Consider the following 17,553-nt stretch of genomic DNA (forward strand, 5'->3'; position numbering starts at 1 on the left):
TGCATGCTCAAAGTATAAAAATAAAAATAACAGCATGAAGAGACAGACCCTCATTTAAAGAATTTTAGCACAGGATAGTGGCCATGCAAAGTAAAGGAGAAAGAAAACCAAGGCTGGAGAAAAACTATAGAATGTAATTGGTCGAAACATTATTGATTCAAAACATTGCTAATTCTTCACTCAAATTACAGCAATAAACTTTCAAATACTTCCACTGCAAACAAGAAAGCTGAACGTATAAAAATTTCTGCAGGAGTGACTAGGTGCTTTGGGAGGTACAGCCTAGAAAAGTATTTTGAGCTAGAGAAAGTCAGAATAGATACTAAGCAAAGGCCATAAAATGAATCATCACCGAAAGGATAGATATGAGGTATTATGCTCTGCTGTTTGGAATCACATCGAATATTAAAAACTATGTATCCATCAGTACATATAATGTGTGTGTATGCTTGTACATCTATTGAGAGTAAGAGTTTGAGGAAAGAAACTGATAAACAAGACAGAGAACAAAAACTAAAGAGGCCTTAAAAAAATAAAAACTGATGTATTCTTAGTGTAGTTTTCAAGTTCCTGGAGAAAAGAAAACCAATATAAGATAGGTTAAATTTCACCTGAGTGGCTCAGCACATTATTTTGCTATTGTTTACACACAGTATACATTGCCATTTCCAGTTTTACTTTATAGTTTTGGTAACCAATCTGATCCCTTACAGATAAATGTAAAACTCTTACGATTCTATAATTGTGCAAAGCCTTGGCATAAACGATGCTGCAAGATGGCAGTTCTGGAGGAAGACCCATTGTTGTGTTTTTGTTAGTGCCTTTAAAATGAGGTCTTCAGCTTTAGCTGCCTGGTCACGGCCCAGAGAAATTATGGTCACATGATGTGTTGTTCCTTTTAACTCTTGTGCAAATCTCAGGAGGATGTTGGTAAGGTCGATCCCTGTATAACAACGTGGAGAGGTATATAAAACTGTAAGCTCATTTAATTTCCTTTTAAAAATCACAACCCAGCATTTATTGAGTAGTGGTGGGAAAAGGTATAGTCATAGCAGAAAGACTACAGGTTTTGAAATTAGAGCCCAGAGTTTAAATTTTGGCCCTGCCACTTACTAGCCTAACACACGAGGATGATAACAATATCTAACGACAGCAGCACCTGCTGGTTGTCTTCTCCGACATTTACCTGTCCTTTCCTCCTCTGTAGCTGTACCTCAGTGTTGTTCGAGATGGCTGTATACTCAGCTAAAATAATACATTTTTAACTTCTGTGGGCATCTAGGTTTTGTGATAGATTTTGGAAGCAAAATTTTGTTAGCAAAAGTGTTGTGTAATACTCAATAGCAAAGACATGGAATCAACCCAAATGCCCATCAATGATAGACTGGATAAAGAAAATGTGGTGCATATATACCATTGAACACTATGTAGTCATAGAAAGGAATGAGATAATTTCCTTTGCAGAGACATGGATGGAGATGGAAGCCACTATCTCAGCCAACTAACACAGGAACAGAAAACCAAACACTATGTGTTCTCACCTATAAGTGGGAACTGAGCAATGAGAACACATGGACAAATGTGGGGGGAATAACACATACTGGGGCCTGTTGGAGGTTGTAGGGAGGGAGAGCATCAGGATAAATGCTAACGCATGTGGGGCTTAATACCTAGGTGATGGATTGACAGGTGCAGCGAATCACCATGACACACATTTACCTATGTAACAAACCTGCATGTCCTGCACATGTATCCTGGAACTTAAAATGAAACAAAATTAAATTAAAATAAAAGTGTTGTATAATACTTTGTATATCTCCTTAAAGGGAGGATGTGTGCCTTTCTTCCTTGCTTCCATTCTGTTGTTTGGAACGTGAATATGATGGCTAGAGCCCTAGCCACCATTATGGGCTAAGTCTTCAAGAAATGGATAGTACCTACTATGAGTGTGTCAGGCATCTAGCCAAGTGCTTTACATGGAAACATTCTAGGTGAGAAGCCTCCAGGTGGAGGCACTCCAGACAAGGTTTTATGTAATAAAATCAAAGTTTGAAATGATGAATTCTAAAGACACATTTGATTTTTGGAACAAAAATATTTGCTTGGGAGAAAATATTTTACTTTGGATCTGCAGTGCAAAGACAAGAAAAACAAAAAAAAGCATTTGGAATTTTGAGGAATACAAGGGCTGGAGATCAGGGCCAATTTTTGATAGTTTATTTTGTAAACTATCAAATATTTATTAAACACGTGCATAGACATAAGGGCGATTCCAACTTCCAGAGCAACAGTATGTGTTTGCAAGGTATTTTCTGTGCAGAAAATCACCATTGATAAATTTTTCATTTGTGAATCTGAGAGGTTTTATTCCTCTTTGTTGTCTCTTTAAGAGAGGTTTATTCTTAGTATAAAGTTGTAATTAGCTCCTTTTCCAAAAATTTTAAATAGGACTAGGAAAATATTTTAAACACAGAATAATCTGACACAGAACCTACTTCTCCATATCTCTTGGCTGATATTGTATCATCATTGTATTAGTCTGTTCTCACAGTGCTATGAAGAAATACCTGAGACTGAGTAATTTAAAAAGTAAGTAGGTTTAATTCACTCACAGTTCTGCATGGATCTTTACAAACTTCAGGAAACTTACAATCATGGCAGAAGGCAAAGGAGAAGCAGGCACCTTCTTCGCAGAGTGGCAGGACGTAGTGAGTGCCAGGAGGGGAATGCCAGGTGCTTATAAAATCATCAGTTCTCAAGAGACTCACTCACTATCATGAGAACAGCATGGGGGGAACCATCCCCATGATCCAATTACCTCCACCTGGTCTCGCCCTTGACACATGGGGATTATGGGGATTACAACTCAAGGTAAGATTTGGGTGGGGACACAGAGCCAAACCATATCGATCATCTTAACTATTCACAAATAGCTTACCATGAGACTGAATAAGTATCAGCGGAGTTCTGGCATTGGATCCTTTATATACATCTTTCAAATTAACTCCAGCTCTTTGAAGATACTTATTTCCCATTTTTTCAGTTATAAACTTTCTCACTGAATTGTTTAAACTTTCTGGTCTAAGAATTTTTACCTAAAAAAGAAAACATGGACGATAAGGTAAAATTAAAAACCACCCAGGGAGATATTCCCTATGGTAAAATGAAACAAAAATAAGAAGTATTCATTTTTTAGCTTTTCAGCCAGAGTTTTCCTGTTGGGGAAGCTTAATGGGAGAGTCTATGCATGGAGGGGAAACTGCCACCATGTTCCTGTGGCCATCATGTGGCCCTTCCTAGATACCAGGGCTACCTGTGCCTCTATCTCGTTCACACTCTGAGTGAGCTCTTGCTTTGTTTGTAAAGATCCAAGTTATACTCCCTAATTCTGCAAAAAGAAATTTTTTCCCCTCGGTTTTCTTCCTGCTCTGCTCTGCATGTCTAGAGCAAGAAAACCCCATGGTGTTGGAGGGATGAAAATCCAGGATGACACAACTGGAAGAGTATTAATTCTTCCATTAATAAAATGAAAACAAATGGCACAATCTTTATATGTTTAAGCAATTAGAATACAAATCTGAAAAGAATGCTAGATGGACTAAAAGATTTTGGAAACAGTATAAATGTGTAGTAAACAGAGGTTCAGGGTATACTGAAAATCATTGAAAATTTCAGAGGAAAGACCTTTCCCATAAAAACTGTTTTATACAAATCACTTACATGATATTTCTCTACACAATGACCATAAAATATGTCCTGAACATGTTCAACATCTGGTACTCCATCATTTAAAGGAAAACTGAAGCTACACATGTCAGTGTGCCTGTGTGATGTACCAGGTTGGACCATGGGAAGTTGCCATTTTTACCTTTCAAAAACTGTCAAATATTGGCAATTTTATATGTTTAACACAGCACATTTAATCATTATGCTGAATTCTGCTCTTTTCTGTTATGTTTTGGAAAAATTATTCTTAAAATTTTCTTTTAATTATATGCATCACATATTTTTAAAAATGAAAAGAGGCAGCACACAAAGACTCTAGGTCTAATAGCAGAGTTCACTCAGAATATCCAGTTAGTGAGACGGTGTTAGAATTGTTGAGTGAAACAAATGATTAGGTGTTTCCCCGATACCATCACTGCAGAGAATCTATGCTCCCAAATGGTCATCATAATTTTTTTGTCACCAACATGCCATTAGCTCCTCTTTTATTCTATTGATCAATCAAGATTTTGTTACATTTCTCCACTGTTGTAAATTTTAACCTTGAGGACTTTTTTTTTTTTTTTAGAGGTACGAGAGAAAGGGAAGGTAGAAGAAACAGAGTTCTGTTGAATTCAATTTCACTAGCTCCTTTGTAAGCAACCACAAATCATTCTGATAATTTTCTGCATGTCTATATTCCCTCACTGTCCTCTTTCACCCCCTCTTTTCAGTCCAATAGGCTATAGCAGTGGCGAGGGGTGAAAAAGCTAGGCAAAGTCCTTGCCCTCATGGAACTCTGAGAAATTCTCCTTCTCTAGGGCAAGCTTCTTTCTAATATATTTTAACTTAATCTTTTATGTGACAATCTCAATTTCTAACTCTTACAGGTCAGGCTCAGTTTTAAATATCTAACTTAGTTTTCCTATATGTACACTCAACACTTGATCAGACCATGTCTTCCAACTTCTGGTTTGGAAGATAGGATCACTATACTCATAAAATTTTTAGTTCATAAACTAAAATCACTGGGACCTTATTGGGGGAAGGTAATGTGGCATGGGTTTAAAGTCTAGTTATTTTTGTTGTTCAGGTAATTCATCCTTGCTACATAAAATTCAAGCAATGCAAAAAGGTAAAAATGAAAAGTGAAGGTCTTACTCCCCAGATACATTGTTTCTTGTATTGTTACTCCCCAGATATATTGTTTCTTGTGGCTCCTTCTAGATATTTTCAACACATATACAGGCATATCTCCATGTCCCTCCCTTTCTCCACAAATGAAGTTGTTCTATACAGATTGTTCAGTATTTTGTATTTGTCAATTAATATAGCTTAAATATATTTTCATGTCACTACTATGTCAATAATCCACATGTAGAGTTGAGGTATCAATCTGTCTAAAGTTGTCAGATAGATAACAAAAATTAGAGAAGTGGGTTGGATAGAAGAAGAAAATCCTCTTCTAAAAGAAAAATAAAGATGCAAATATGATGACAAATGGCAGCTAACATTCAACTGCAGTGTCAGGAAGTAGCAGGGAGCAGTGAAGACTGTAGTGCACTGGGCCAAAGGGACAGACACTACTCAGCTCTAGCTATTGCTGCCATTGAGGAATGTGGGCTCAGTGTTGCCTAAGGCCAGAAATCTGGATTTTTATTTGAAATCTATCAATTTTCAAATTTTGGCTCAAAAATAAAAAATAACCCAAACTCAAACCAAAACAAAAAACAAATGTGTGTATCAATGTTCATAGCCGCATTGTTCACAATAGCCAAAAGGTAGAAACAAACCTTTGTTGTCTATCAATGGATTAACGGCTAAATGAAACATGATATATACACACAATGGGATATTATTCAGCCTTAAAATGGGAGGAAATTCTGACACATGCTACAATATGGATGAACTTTGAAAACATCACGCTATGTGAGATAAGCCAGACATAAGCATGATGGGAGGCAGAAGGTAGAATTGTGGTTGCCAGCAACCGTGAGGAGGAGAGACTGGGGAGTTATTATTTAACAGGTACAGAATTTCTATTTAAGATGATGACAAAGTTTTGGAAATGGATGGGGATGATAGTTACACAACATTGTGAATATACTAAATATCACTGAACTGCATGCTTAAAGGTTTAAAAGGGATTATTATGAAGATTAAATGAAATAATGTATCTATATTTTATCACAATAAAACCCAGAAAACAACTCACTTCAAGATATGTATACATATATATTTTTTAAAAATCTGATATCTATTTTAGTTATTTTTGCTTAAAAACTTGGAAGTTGCTATGGTCTGAATGCTGGTGTCTCCTCTAAATTTATATGGTGAAACCTAATCTCCAAGTGTTAGTATTAAGAGGTGGAGCCTTAGGAGAGGATTAGGTCATGAGGGCTCTGCCCTCGGGGTGAGATTAGGTCCCTTATAAAGAAGTCTTGAGGAACCTGGGCAACATAGTGAGATTTCATCTCTTAAAAAATTAGCCTGTCATGGTGATGCACAGTCTGTAGTCTCAGCTACTCAGGTGGCTGAGGCAGGAGTTTCAGGCTGCAGTGAGCTATGATCACACCACTGCACTACAGCCTGGATGACAGAGTGAGATGAGTGAGACATAATTAAAAAAATAAAATAAAAAAAAAGAAAGAAAAGAGAAAGACTTTCTTGTTGTGAGGACACAGCAAGATGATGCCACTCATGAAGTAAACCCTCACCAGCCACTGAATCTGCTGGGTCCTTGATGTTAGACTCCCAGCTTCCAGAGCGGTGAGCAGTACATTTCCGTTGTTTATAAATTACCCAATCTATTGGGTTTTAGCAATCTATTTTGTTACAGCAACCCAAATGAATTAAGACAGAAGTCTTCTAAGCAAGATCATAGGTTCAAATCCATTTGATTAGTAACAAATTGCACCTGAAAAGTTGTAAAAAACCTAACAAAACTTCAGGCCAAATAAAACATGTTTATAAGCCAGATGCAGTCATATTTTGCAATCTCGACATAGAGAGAATTTTTAAAGTGTTGCAAAAATAAAGTTTAAGGCAGAAATCAAAAGGATTACTGGTTGTCCAGGTTAGCATTTTCAAGAATTTCAGGAAATTAAAAATTTAAGGAATTTAAATGAGATGAGAGATTTTCCCCTAACTAAATTGGGGAGCAAATGTCAAAATAAAGATTTTTTTAAGACAATAAGGATGAATTTAGGATGATCTACCCTGGAAAGTATAATATAGTATGACTACCAAGAACACAGCTATGAGAGCCAAGCTGTGTGAGATTCATCCTGGCTCTATTAGGCAATTTATAAGCCTTGGTTCCCTAATCTGTAAAACGAGGGAAATAATTGTGCCCACCTTCCAAGACTATGTAAGTATTAAATAGAAGAACATATGTAAAGTGCTTAACACATACTAAACTTTTCCCGTGTTAGGGGTGCTCACAAATGACACCCATGCATACCCACAATCCACCAACCTCTACCCTCAGCCAGTTTCTGAAACAATTGAGAAATAGAGGTGCTGGGCGAAAATATCATTTTATTAATAAAGGTCATGTTGGTGGATGTGGTTTAGGTGTGAGGCAACAATGTGCTTCCTCATACAGAACCTAGAATTAGACAGACTTACCTGTCACAAGCAATGCTAGTCAGCCATTGGCCTCTCCCTACAGGACCAAGGTCTGTTCCTGTATGGTTTATGGCATGGAGAAGCAGGCAGAAAGTATGCTCTTTGTAGGCAGACAAATCCCAAAAGGGACAGGGCTATGAGTCCTCCTCTCTGGGGAAGAATAAATGAGGGGACAGAGGGACTCCAGGAATGTTACTCACACTGGACTCTCCACATGAAAGAAGCATTAAGGGGAGGCGTAGGTGCTTCCTCTCACATTAACGTTCATGAAATGTACTTCAAAAATACATTTTGCTTGTAAAATTTTAATTTTGAAGGGTTTAAGTTACTAATAAAACACTCAAAATATTTAGAATATTAATATTTCATCATAAGATGTCTTACCAAAATAAGTCTTTGAAATGAAGTGAGTTTCTCCCAGGGAAAATTTATAGGATTACACGTTTCTTTATTTTCATTCAAAAGTTCAGCTAGATATAATTTAGAGAAAGAAACTGCGATTAACAGTCAAATACTTTTTATCATTAAAAGATATCACAATGAAAATTTCTGTCATAAAATTGTGAAGTTTTTTTTTTTCTAAACATGGCTGACTTTTAAAGCCAGCTTTATTTCCATAAGCTTTGAGGCATCACTAGCTACACTTCACACCTCAAAAGACAGAGACGTTAAGATAGATTTAAGTTTCAACTTGGACCAATTGAAGTGGTGAATAAATAGTAATATAACAAGATGATGGACTGATGAAGAAATAAAATGAGAAGCCAAAGGCATAGCCAGCCAACACATTATAACCTGTTCCTGTGTATGTGGTGTTTTTCTGATGAATGTAAACTAGTAAGTGTAGAGGCTGGAGATTTCTATTCATAATCCAGCTATAACAGATATGGGAAATGAGAATCAAATGGAAATGCAACCAGATTATAAAATTTTTGAAAAATTAAATATGATATCTATCTACATATATTTAATACTGACCCCTCTTATTGCCACAATAGAGTCCTACTGGATTACAATGTTTTGCAAGGTGGGAAGCCTTCTAGTCTTCATTTCCAGCTGTCCCAGATACAGTTATCATTTCTACTTACCTCTTATTTCTATGGTATTTTCCCAATGTCTAACTTTAAATACAAATTAGGTTATAGAAATGGCTTTTTTGAATGCAGATAATATTGAGGTGTTGATCTTAAAAAAATTTCATGATACATGAAGGTATAGTTATAAATGGATAATTTGGGGTTATTTGCAAAATAAAAAGATCTTCACTTTACAAAAAGGGTCAATAAAGAATTCTTTTAAATAAAAGTAACTGACTCTTACAGTATAATAAATTATGGGTCCCAAATATATTAGTGATAAATGCAACAAAATAAAATGATAATGACTCAAAGAGAGAAAACTCTATGGGAGGAGGAGACCTTCTTAATAAGAACTTGAAATCAAGAATGTATAAAAGAAGAAAATAGGCATAATTGACTATACAAACATTTAAACGCATATAGCATAGGTACTATAAAAACAAATTCAATAGACAATAAAAATTCAGAAAAATATTTGAATATAGATGTTAATAATATAATAAGACAAAAGCGAATTATCTATAACACTAATGGGAGTTTAAACTTTTCAGATGGGCAAAATTAAAAAAAAAATCAATACTATGGAAAATGGGCGTTCATATTGCTGGTGGAAATATAAATTATCATAGACTTTTAAAGAAAGCAACTTGGCAGCAACTGTTAACATAAAAATAATTTCCTTTTGTTCCAGCAATTCCACTTCAGATTATCTTATAGAAATAAAAGCAAAGGAAAAATGTATAAGGATGTTTATGTTATTGCATAATATAATTGTCTATTTTGGCAAAAATCAGGAAGTGAAGTAGGGAAAAATGTGGAAGGAAACAAATTAGGTTGTATTCTGAGTGGGGGTGTTATGAGTGAAGGTAGTAGGGAAAACGGAGGGGAGTTCGAAGTGGAAAGAGAAAAAGAAAAAGATGTGCTAAAAATAGAAAGTCATTTGAATTTAAGGTAAGATCCTTTCCCATGTAATTTTAAAAACACACATTTGTTAAAATGAACGATATATGTAGGTTTGTTCAGATTCAAGATTCAAAACTAGCATGGTGTAATGAAACTACTGTGGTATATTCAATCTCTCTGAAATTCTGATTTCTAATCAGATTTTCTCATGAAGTTCATTATCATCCTTTCAGGGATTGTTATGAGGATTATATTGAATAACATGTGCATGCTTAAAATGTAGTTATAGTCCTCCCTTCAATTTTTTCATAATGTAAGATATTGTACGACATTTACAAATTGAAAATCCATACACATACACACGTACTTAAGTTAGGTTAAAACATTGAATGCTTTCTTACTTTCCTCTGGTGGTTTTGTATTTTCCTCCAATGAAGCATTTTCTGAAGAAAAAGGTGTGCTGATCAGAGAATAAACTGCTTTACTGTTCTTAAAAGTATCCCATTGTGGTACGTTTGATAAAAGGGATTTGCACAGAAGTGAAAATGGTTCCAGGTGAGTGCTGACATATTGGCACTGCCTCCACCTGGAATCTGACAGCCACTGAAGATGTTGACTTTCATCTATTTCAAAGGTGCCTGATAAAAAAAGAAAAATGATCACATTAGAAGAGATAAACTTTTACCTTTTAGTTATTCATTACAAAGTAGATACTTGACAAAGATGTGCTGTTAAGGCTATTTCATATAAAAATTACTTTATAGAAATAAAAATATATTTTACAAAAATAAAATATAAAAAGCTACTTTATATAAAAATTACGTAAGAGGTAATTGTTTTTATTGTGGTAAAAATATAAGTAAATTTATCATCTAAACCTTTTTTTATTTTTGTTTTTTGAGACACAGTCTCATTCTGTCACCCAGGCTGGAGTGCAGTGGCGCCATCACTGCTCACTGCAATATTTGCTTCCCGGTTTCAAGTGATTATTGTGCCTCAGCCTCACAAGTAGCTGGGATTACAGGTGTGTGCCACAACGCCCAGCTATTTTTTGTATTTTTTGCCATGTTGGCCAGGCTGGTCTCAAACTCCTGGCCTAAAGTGATCTGCTCCCAATCTTGACCTCCCAAAGTGTTGGGATTACAGGCATGAGCCACTGCACCCAGGCCATCTTAACCATTCTTAAGTGGACAGTTCAGTAGTGTTAAATATATTCATACTGTTGTGAAACTGAGAATAAACCCCAGTTGGTTATGGTGTACAATGCTCTTAATGTGCTGTTGAATTTGGTTTGTTAGTATTTTGCTGAGGATTTTTGCATCAATGTTATTCAGAAATATTGGTCTGTAGTTTACTTCTAATATCTTTGTCTGGCTTTGGTATCAGAATAATGCTGGCCTCACAGAATGAGTTAGGAAGTGTTTCTGTCTCTTCAATTTTTTGAAAGAGCTTCAGGAAAATTTATGTTAATTTTTAAATGTTTGGTAGAATTCAATGAAGCCATCTGGTCCTAAAATTTTCTTTTTTTTTGACAGTTTTTGATTGCCAGTTAAATCTCCTTGTTATTGGTGTGTTCAGATTTGCAATTTCTTCATGATTCAGTCTCGGCAGACTACAAGGAATTTATCCATTACTTCTAGGTTATCCAATTCATTGGCATACAATTGTTCATGGTAGTCTTTTAGAAATTTTTTTATTTCTCTGCATCTACTTTAATGTCGTCCCTTTCTTTCCTGATTTTTATTATTTACATCTTCTCTCTTTTTTCTTTTTCTCTTTTTTCTTAGTTAACTGAGCTCAAGGTTTGCAAATTCTGTTGATCTTTTCCAAACACCAACCGTTAGTTTTGTTTATTTTTTTCTATTCTCTATTTTGTTTATCACTGCTTTAGTCTTTATTATTTCAATCCTTTTGCTAGCATTGGGTTTAATATGTTGTTTTTCTAGTTTCTTGAGGTAAAAGTTAAGTACACTTTCTTCTTTTTTAATGCAGGTATTTACAGTTATAAACTTTCATCTTAGCACTGCTTTCAATGTATCCCCTAAGTTTTAATATGTCGCATTTTCATTTGTCTCTAAATATTTTCTAATTTCCCTTGTGATTTAGTCTTTGACCTACTGGGTGTTTAAGAGTGTGTTAATTTCTACATGTTTGTGGATTTTTCAGTTTTCATTCTGTTGATTTCTAGTATCATTCCATTGTGTTTGGCAAATACACTTGGTATGACTTCTTCTTGAATTTGTTAAGACTTGTTTTATGGTCTAACATGTGGTCTATCTGGGGAATGTTTTTGTGCACTTAAGAAGAATGTATACCCTGCTGTTATTGGGAAGACAGTTCTGTGTATGTCTGTTTGATCCAGTTGATCTATAGTGTTGTGCAAGTCCTCTATTTCCTTATGACCTTCTGTTTCATTGTTTTATTCGCTATTGAAAATGGGGTACTGAAGTCTCCTACTATTATTGGGTCGCTGTCTTATTTCTCCCTTCAATTTGTTAAAGTTTGCTTCATGTATTTGGGAGCTCTGAGGTTTAGTGAATAAGCATTTATTACTACATATCTTCTTGGTGAATTGACCCTTTTATCATTATCTCATGTCTTTCTTTGTCTTTTGTAACAGTTTTTATTTCAAGTTTACTTCATCTGATATTAGTACAACTACTCCTACTCTCTTTGGTTACCACTTGCATGGAATATTTTTCTCCATTCTTTCATCGTCAGCCTATATGTTTCTTTAGATGTGAGTCTCCTGTAGACAGCATATAGTTGGATACTGTTTATTAAGTTAATTCAGCCAATCTATGCCTTTTTATTGAAGATTTTAATCCATTTAAATTTAAAGTAATTACTCCTAGGGAAGGAATTACTATTGCCATTTGTTGTTTTCTGTATGTCTTGGAACTTTCTCCCTTCCTGTCCCCTTTTATTGCCTTTTTCAGTATTTTGTTGATTTTTGTAGTGATATACTTTGATTCCCTTCTCATTTTGTTTTGTGCATATTCTATAGATATTTTCTTTGTGGTTACTATTGCAATTACATAATTTAATCTTAATTTTATAGCATTCTATTTTAAACTGACAACAACTTAACTTCAGTCCCATACAAAAATTCTACTGCCAGCCTGGGCAACATAGTGAGACCTCGTCTCTACCAAAAATTTTAAAAAATTAGCTGGGTATGGTGGCATGTGCCTGCAGTCCCAGCTACTTGGGAGGTGAGGTGAGAGGATCACTTAAGCCCAGAAGTTGGAGGCTACAGTGAGCTATGATCCCATCACTGTATTCTAGCCTGGGTGACAGTGAGACTATGTCTCAAAATAAACCCCAAATCTACTAATTTAGGGCTTTAGCACCCCACCTTATGTTATTGATGTCACAAGTTACATTTTTATATATTGCATATCCATTAACATAATTATAGATTAAAAAATGTTTTTTGTAATTTAAGTTACATTCACCAAAATTACAATAGTACAGGTTACTATCTTTATCCACATATTTACCTTTTCTGAAGAACCTTACATTTTTCATATGGTTTCATGTTACTGTGTATTATCTTTTTGCTTCAACTTAAAGGAGTTTCTTTAACATTTCTTGTAGAGCAGTTCTAGTGGTAATAAACTCCCTCAATGTTTGTTTATCTGAGAAACCTTAATTTTTCTTTCATTTTTGAAGGGCAGTTTTGACACATACAGTATTATTGGTTGAGAGTTTTTTCTTTTAGCACTTTGAATATATATCTCACTCCCTCTAGTTTGCAAAGTTTTTCCTGAGAAATCATTGGTAATCATATAGAAGCTCCCTTGCATGTATAAATAACTTTTCTCTTGCTGCTTTCAAGATTCTGTCATTGTCTTTGACTTTAGACAGTTTGATTATAATGTGTCTTGGTGTGTTTCTTTTTGAATTTATCCTAGTGGAGTTCTTTGAACTTCTTGAACCTGTATGTTTTTTTCTTTCCTTAGATTTGGGAAGTTTTTAGCGATTGTTTCTTCAAAGAATTTCTCTACCCCTTTCTCTCTTTTTTTCTTCTTCTGGGAGTGCCATATTGCATATATTGGTCAACTTAATAGCATCCTGTAAGTCCCTTAGGATCTCTTTGCTTTTTAATTTTTTATTTTTTTTTGCTCTTCTGACTTGATAATTTCAAATGACCTGTCTTCAAGTTTGCTGATTCTTTGTTCTGTCTGATTAAGTCTGCTGTTGAATCCCTGTAATAATTTTTTAGTTCAGTTTTTGCATTTTTCAGCTTCAGAATTTGTTTCATTCTTTTTTATAGTTTTTATGTCTTTGCTGATATTCTCATTTTGTTCATGCATCATTTAACTGACTTTATTTAGTTCTCTGTTATTTATTTATTTATTTTAGCTCATTGAGCAACTTTATGACAGTTATTTTAAATTCCTTGTCAGGCAGCTCATAGATCTGCATTTCTGTGGGACTGGTTTCTGGAGTTTCATTTTGTTCCTTTGATTGGGCCATTTTCCCCTGTTTCTTTGTTTGCCTTATGTATCTTTTTTTCCAGGATTGGCATTTGAAAAAATGACCACTTTTCCCAGTCTTTGGTACTGGCTTTGTGCAGGGGAAAACCCTCACCAATCAGCCTAGTCGGAGGTTCTAAGACCTTTTTAACCTTTTCTAATCCCTTGCTCCTCCTAATTTCTCCCTGTGAAACTGCAGGTCTAATGTGCTGCTTGCGTCTGGATTTTAGTGGCTTCCAAACTCTGATGTCAATATTCTGAGTCAGGCAAGACAAAAACTAGTCCCTTGGGAGGCCCCTATACAAGCCACAACACTGGATGCAGTCTACTCTTTTGTTTCTATCCGAGGGAGGAGCTCTGATATGTGGGGATTTCCTGTCAGTTGTTCCACATTATACCACAAAGAGGGAGGGGCATGAATAGGCATGTGTCAAATGATGCAAAATTTCCTACCCCTTTCACTGGAATCTCTTCTTGGTTTTACAATAGCCTGGATGCTGTAGCTTCTCAACTGATCTCTAGAGTTCTTGCAGAGGTATTCTGATCTGTATATTGTTGTTAACTTGGTATCTCTGTGAAGGAAGGGAGCCGATAGCATCCTAGTCTGCCATCTTCCAGACTTAAAACTTACAACACAGCATAACAACGTGAATGTATTTAATGTCACTTAAAAATTGAGATGATAAATTCTATATATATTTGACCACAGTTTAGATAATAAACATATTAAAAATACAACACAGAAACATTTAAAAGATTCAATAATTAAATAATTGTGTCTAACCTTTTTGGATAAACATGCTTTTTGTGTTTCAAATTTTCAACCAGGTTTTCATAAGAAAGTGAAGGCAACTGTAATTGGGGTGTGGGGGAAGGTTTAACTCCTGAAGGTATCCAATTAAATGTTTATGTTTGGGTGTGTTCCTGTTGACTACCATTAGATATTCTGCTTTCTAGATTAGGATTATAATAATCATAGTAATTATCATTTATGTATTCATTCATTCATTAAAAAATTATTGAGTAACAGTGGAGGTGCTTGACCTCAAGCTACTTTTACTTTAATCAATTATAGAGACATTGACTTGGAGAACCTTAGAGGAAGGAAACACACTTTTAATGGACTTTTACTGAATCCGGAATAGTAACTTTTACTTACTAGTAAGTCTAGACTGGGATAATGCACTTTTAATATTTATCAATATGCCAGAATATAAAAAGATGTTCCATTCTTCTTCTGGTAGGAATCCAATGTCATCCTGTATTAGATTTCCATTAGCATTATTTTGCATGATTGCAGTGCAAAGCCGAAAAGAGAAGCAAAGTTTATCTTCATTAAACAGAGATGAAGAAACCACCTATAGGGAAAATATAACATATTAATCCAGTGAGATTAAACAAGCATGTAAAATTCACACTAAAGTATATCTCACCTTAAAAATACTTTTTGTCAACATGTCTATTGCACTTTTAATATGCTTATCTAAGAGATTTTTCTCATTTTCCAAGTTGGGTTCTTTTGAAATATTTATAAACTCATGAACTTCTTTTGGAGACACTTTCTCCCTTTTAAAACTATGTTCTTGTTCTTTGCTTTTGGAAACTACTGATGAAACAAAAACCTGATGAAACCAGTCTAGGGAGAACTGGTACATGTAGTTAATTTGCGTGAGATCAGCTACTAGGAAGTAGAGCAGGGCGCCTCGGGTCGCAATGGGGAGATAGTTTTTACGTATTGCTTGGATTTCACTTTCAGCTTTTTTTGTTGCTTCGATGCGCTTTGAAATTTCATTTGATGTTATTTTGGATTTTCTTAAGGTATCTATAATTTCTTCATCATCTAATACGGATCCTAAAGACAAACAAAAAGTGAAGTTAAATAAAGACTATTGTAACAGTAAACGGCTATTTCCTCACTCTGCACTCTGTGTAAGGGTTTTTACTGTTGGCTTCTTATTGGCTTTATGTCGGAGATGGGTTCTTAAATGAAGTTAGGTAATATTTCTAATAAGAATTTGATTAATAAATTTGATTAGTAGTACGTACACCTCACTTCCCACTCCCTCATCTCTTCTTTGTATTACTTTAGTATTGGTGGATCCTATTTTTATTACAGGCATATAATAAGTAACCATTCCATGATAAGGAATACATTTACAGTATGACCCACTATACACATAGAATATTAAAATCAATTTTCAAAAAATAACAAGTGTGCCATTATTTCATGTGATGTGTTCTGATATTTTGTATTGTATTCTATTTTATTAAACATATGAAACTGGTCATGACCAATGACATTTATTTCTCAACCCACTAATAGATTGCAACTCACCTTTTGAAAAAGCACTTCTCTAGAAAGTACAGATAATAAATCTATTCCCTTCAAATATTTAAGGGAGCTCTCAGGTTTCCATTATAAACTCTTCTGTTTTATGGGCTAAACATTCCCATTTTCCTCAACTGCTTTTTTCTTATGATATGATTTTTAGAGCCCTCGCTGTCTTTGATTCTTGCCCTTGGACACATTTTAGTTTGAAACAAGCCTTTTAAAAATGTGGCATCTAGAACTAAACACAGTATTTCAGCTTGATATGACCATTGCTGGGAATAATGAAATTAGTATATTCCACAATCTGTGTACCATATTCTTACTGATGCAGGTGAAGCTTTTGCAGTAATGTTTGGACCTAAGTCATGGACCATCTCTCACAGTACTCACCCTACCACACCAATTCCCACAGAGTTTGGGCAATCACACCAAAGACAAAATAAGAGGCAACAAGAATGGCTACTAAGGCCAGGTGTGGTGGCTCACACCTGTAATCTCAGCACTTTGGGAGGCCCAGGCAGGCGGATCATGAGGTCAAGAGATCGAGACCATCCTGGCCAACATGGTGAAAACCCTTCTTTACTAAAAATACAAAAATTAGCTGGGTGTGGTGGTGCACACCTGTAGTCCCAGCTACTTGGGAGGCTGAGGCAGGAGAATCACTTGAACCTGGGAGGTGGAGGTTGCAGTGAGCCAAGATTGTGCCACTGCACTCCAGCCTGGCGATGGAGTTAAACAGTCTCAATAAATAAATAAATAAATAAATAAATAAATAAATAAATAAGAGAATGGCTAGTTTTCACTATTCACAATAGCAAAGGCATGTAATCAACCTAAATGCCCATCAATGATAGACTGGATGAAGAAAATGTGGTACATACACACCATGGAATACGATGCAGCCATAAAAAAGAACAAGATCATGTCCTTTGCAGGCACATGGATTGAGCTTGAGGCCATTATCCTTAGCAAAGTAACACAGAAACACAAAACTAAACACTGCATATTTTCATTTATAAGTGGGAGCTAAATGATGAGAACACATGGACACATAGAGGGGAACAACAGATACGGGAACCTATTAGAGGGTAGTGAGTAGGAGGAGGGAGAGAATCAGGAAAATAACTAATGGGTACTGGGCTTAATACCTGAGTGATGACATAATCTGTACAACAAACCCCCATGACACAAGTTTACCTACGTAACAAACCTGCACTTGTAGCCCTGAACTTAAAAGTTAAAAAAAAAAAAAAAAACCTAGTGTTACCAAATCCTAGAAAGGAGGAGGAAAAATTATGTATATAATCAAGGCATCTTTTAATTTAGTTTTTTTCAAGAACAATTTTTACTAAAACCACTATTACTCAAAGATCACAGTCTTTAAAAAATACCCCAGACTCTACTACAAGGAGCAAATGGTAGA

At 35.2% G+C, this 17,553-nt stretch overlaps 1 protein-coding gene across 3 annotated transcripts in view; it reads right to left on the minus strand.

The window, feature by feature from the left end:
* Window positions 1–17,553, minus strand: part of DNAH14 (dynein axonemal heavy chain 14) — a 499,118-nt gene that overhangs the window by 50,411 nt on the left and 431,154 nt on the right. For 2 of the 3 annotated variants that reach the window (XM_054519536.1, XM_054519533.2), the window contains exons 70-75: window positions 15,232–15,650; window positions 14,958–15,156; window positions 9,719–9,955; window positions 7,720–7,805; window positions 2,939–3,095; window positions 733–943 (exon numbers count right to left, since the gene is read on the minus strand). In XM_054519536.1, coding sequence (XP_054375511.1) covers window positions 733–943; window positions 2,939–3,095; window positions 7,720–7,805; window positions 9,719–9,955; window positions 14,958–15,156; window positions 15,232–15,650 — 1,309 coding nt within the window. Of the gene's footprint in view, window positions 1–732; window positions 944–2,938; window positions 3,096–7,719; window positions 7,806–9,718; window positions 9,956–14,957; window positions 15,157–15,231; window positions 15,651–17,553 lie in introns of those variants that run through there. The other variant, XM_054519594.1, reaches the window with a different exon arrangement.

Source organism: Pongo abelii, chromosome 1 (assembly GCF_028885655.2).
Source record: "Pongo abelii isolate AG06213 chromosome 1, NHGRI_mPonAbe1-v2.0_pri, whole genome shotgun sequence".
Lineage (NCBI taxonomy): Eukaryota > Metazoa > Chordata > Mammalia > Primates > Hominidae > Pongo > Pongo abelii.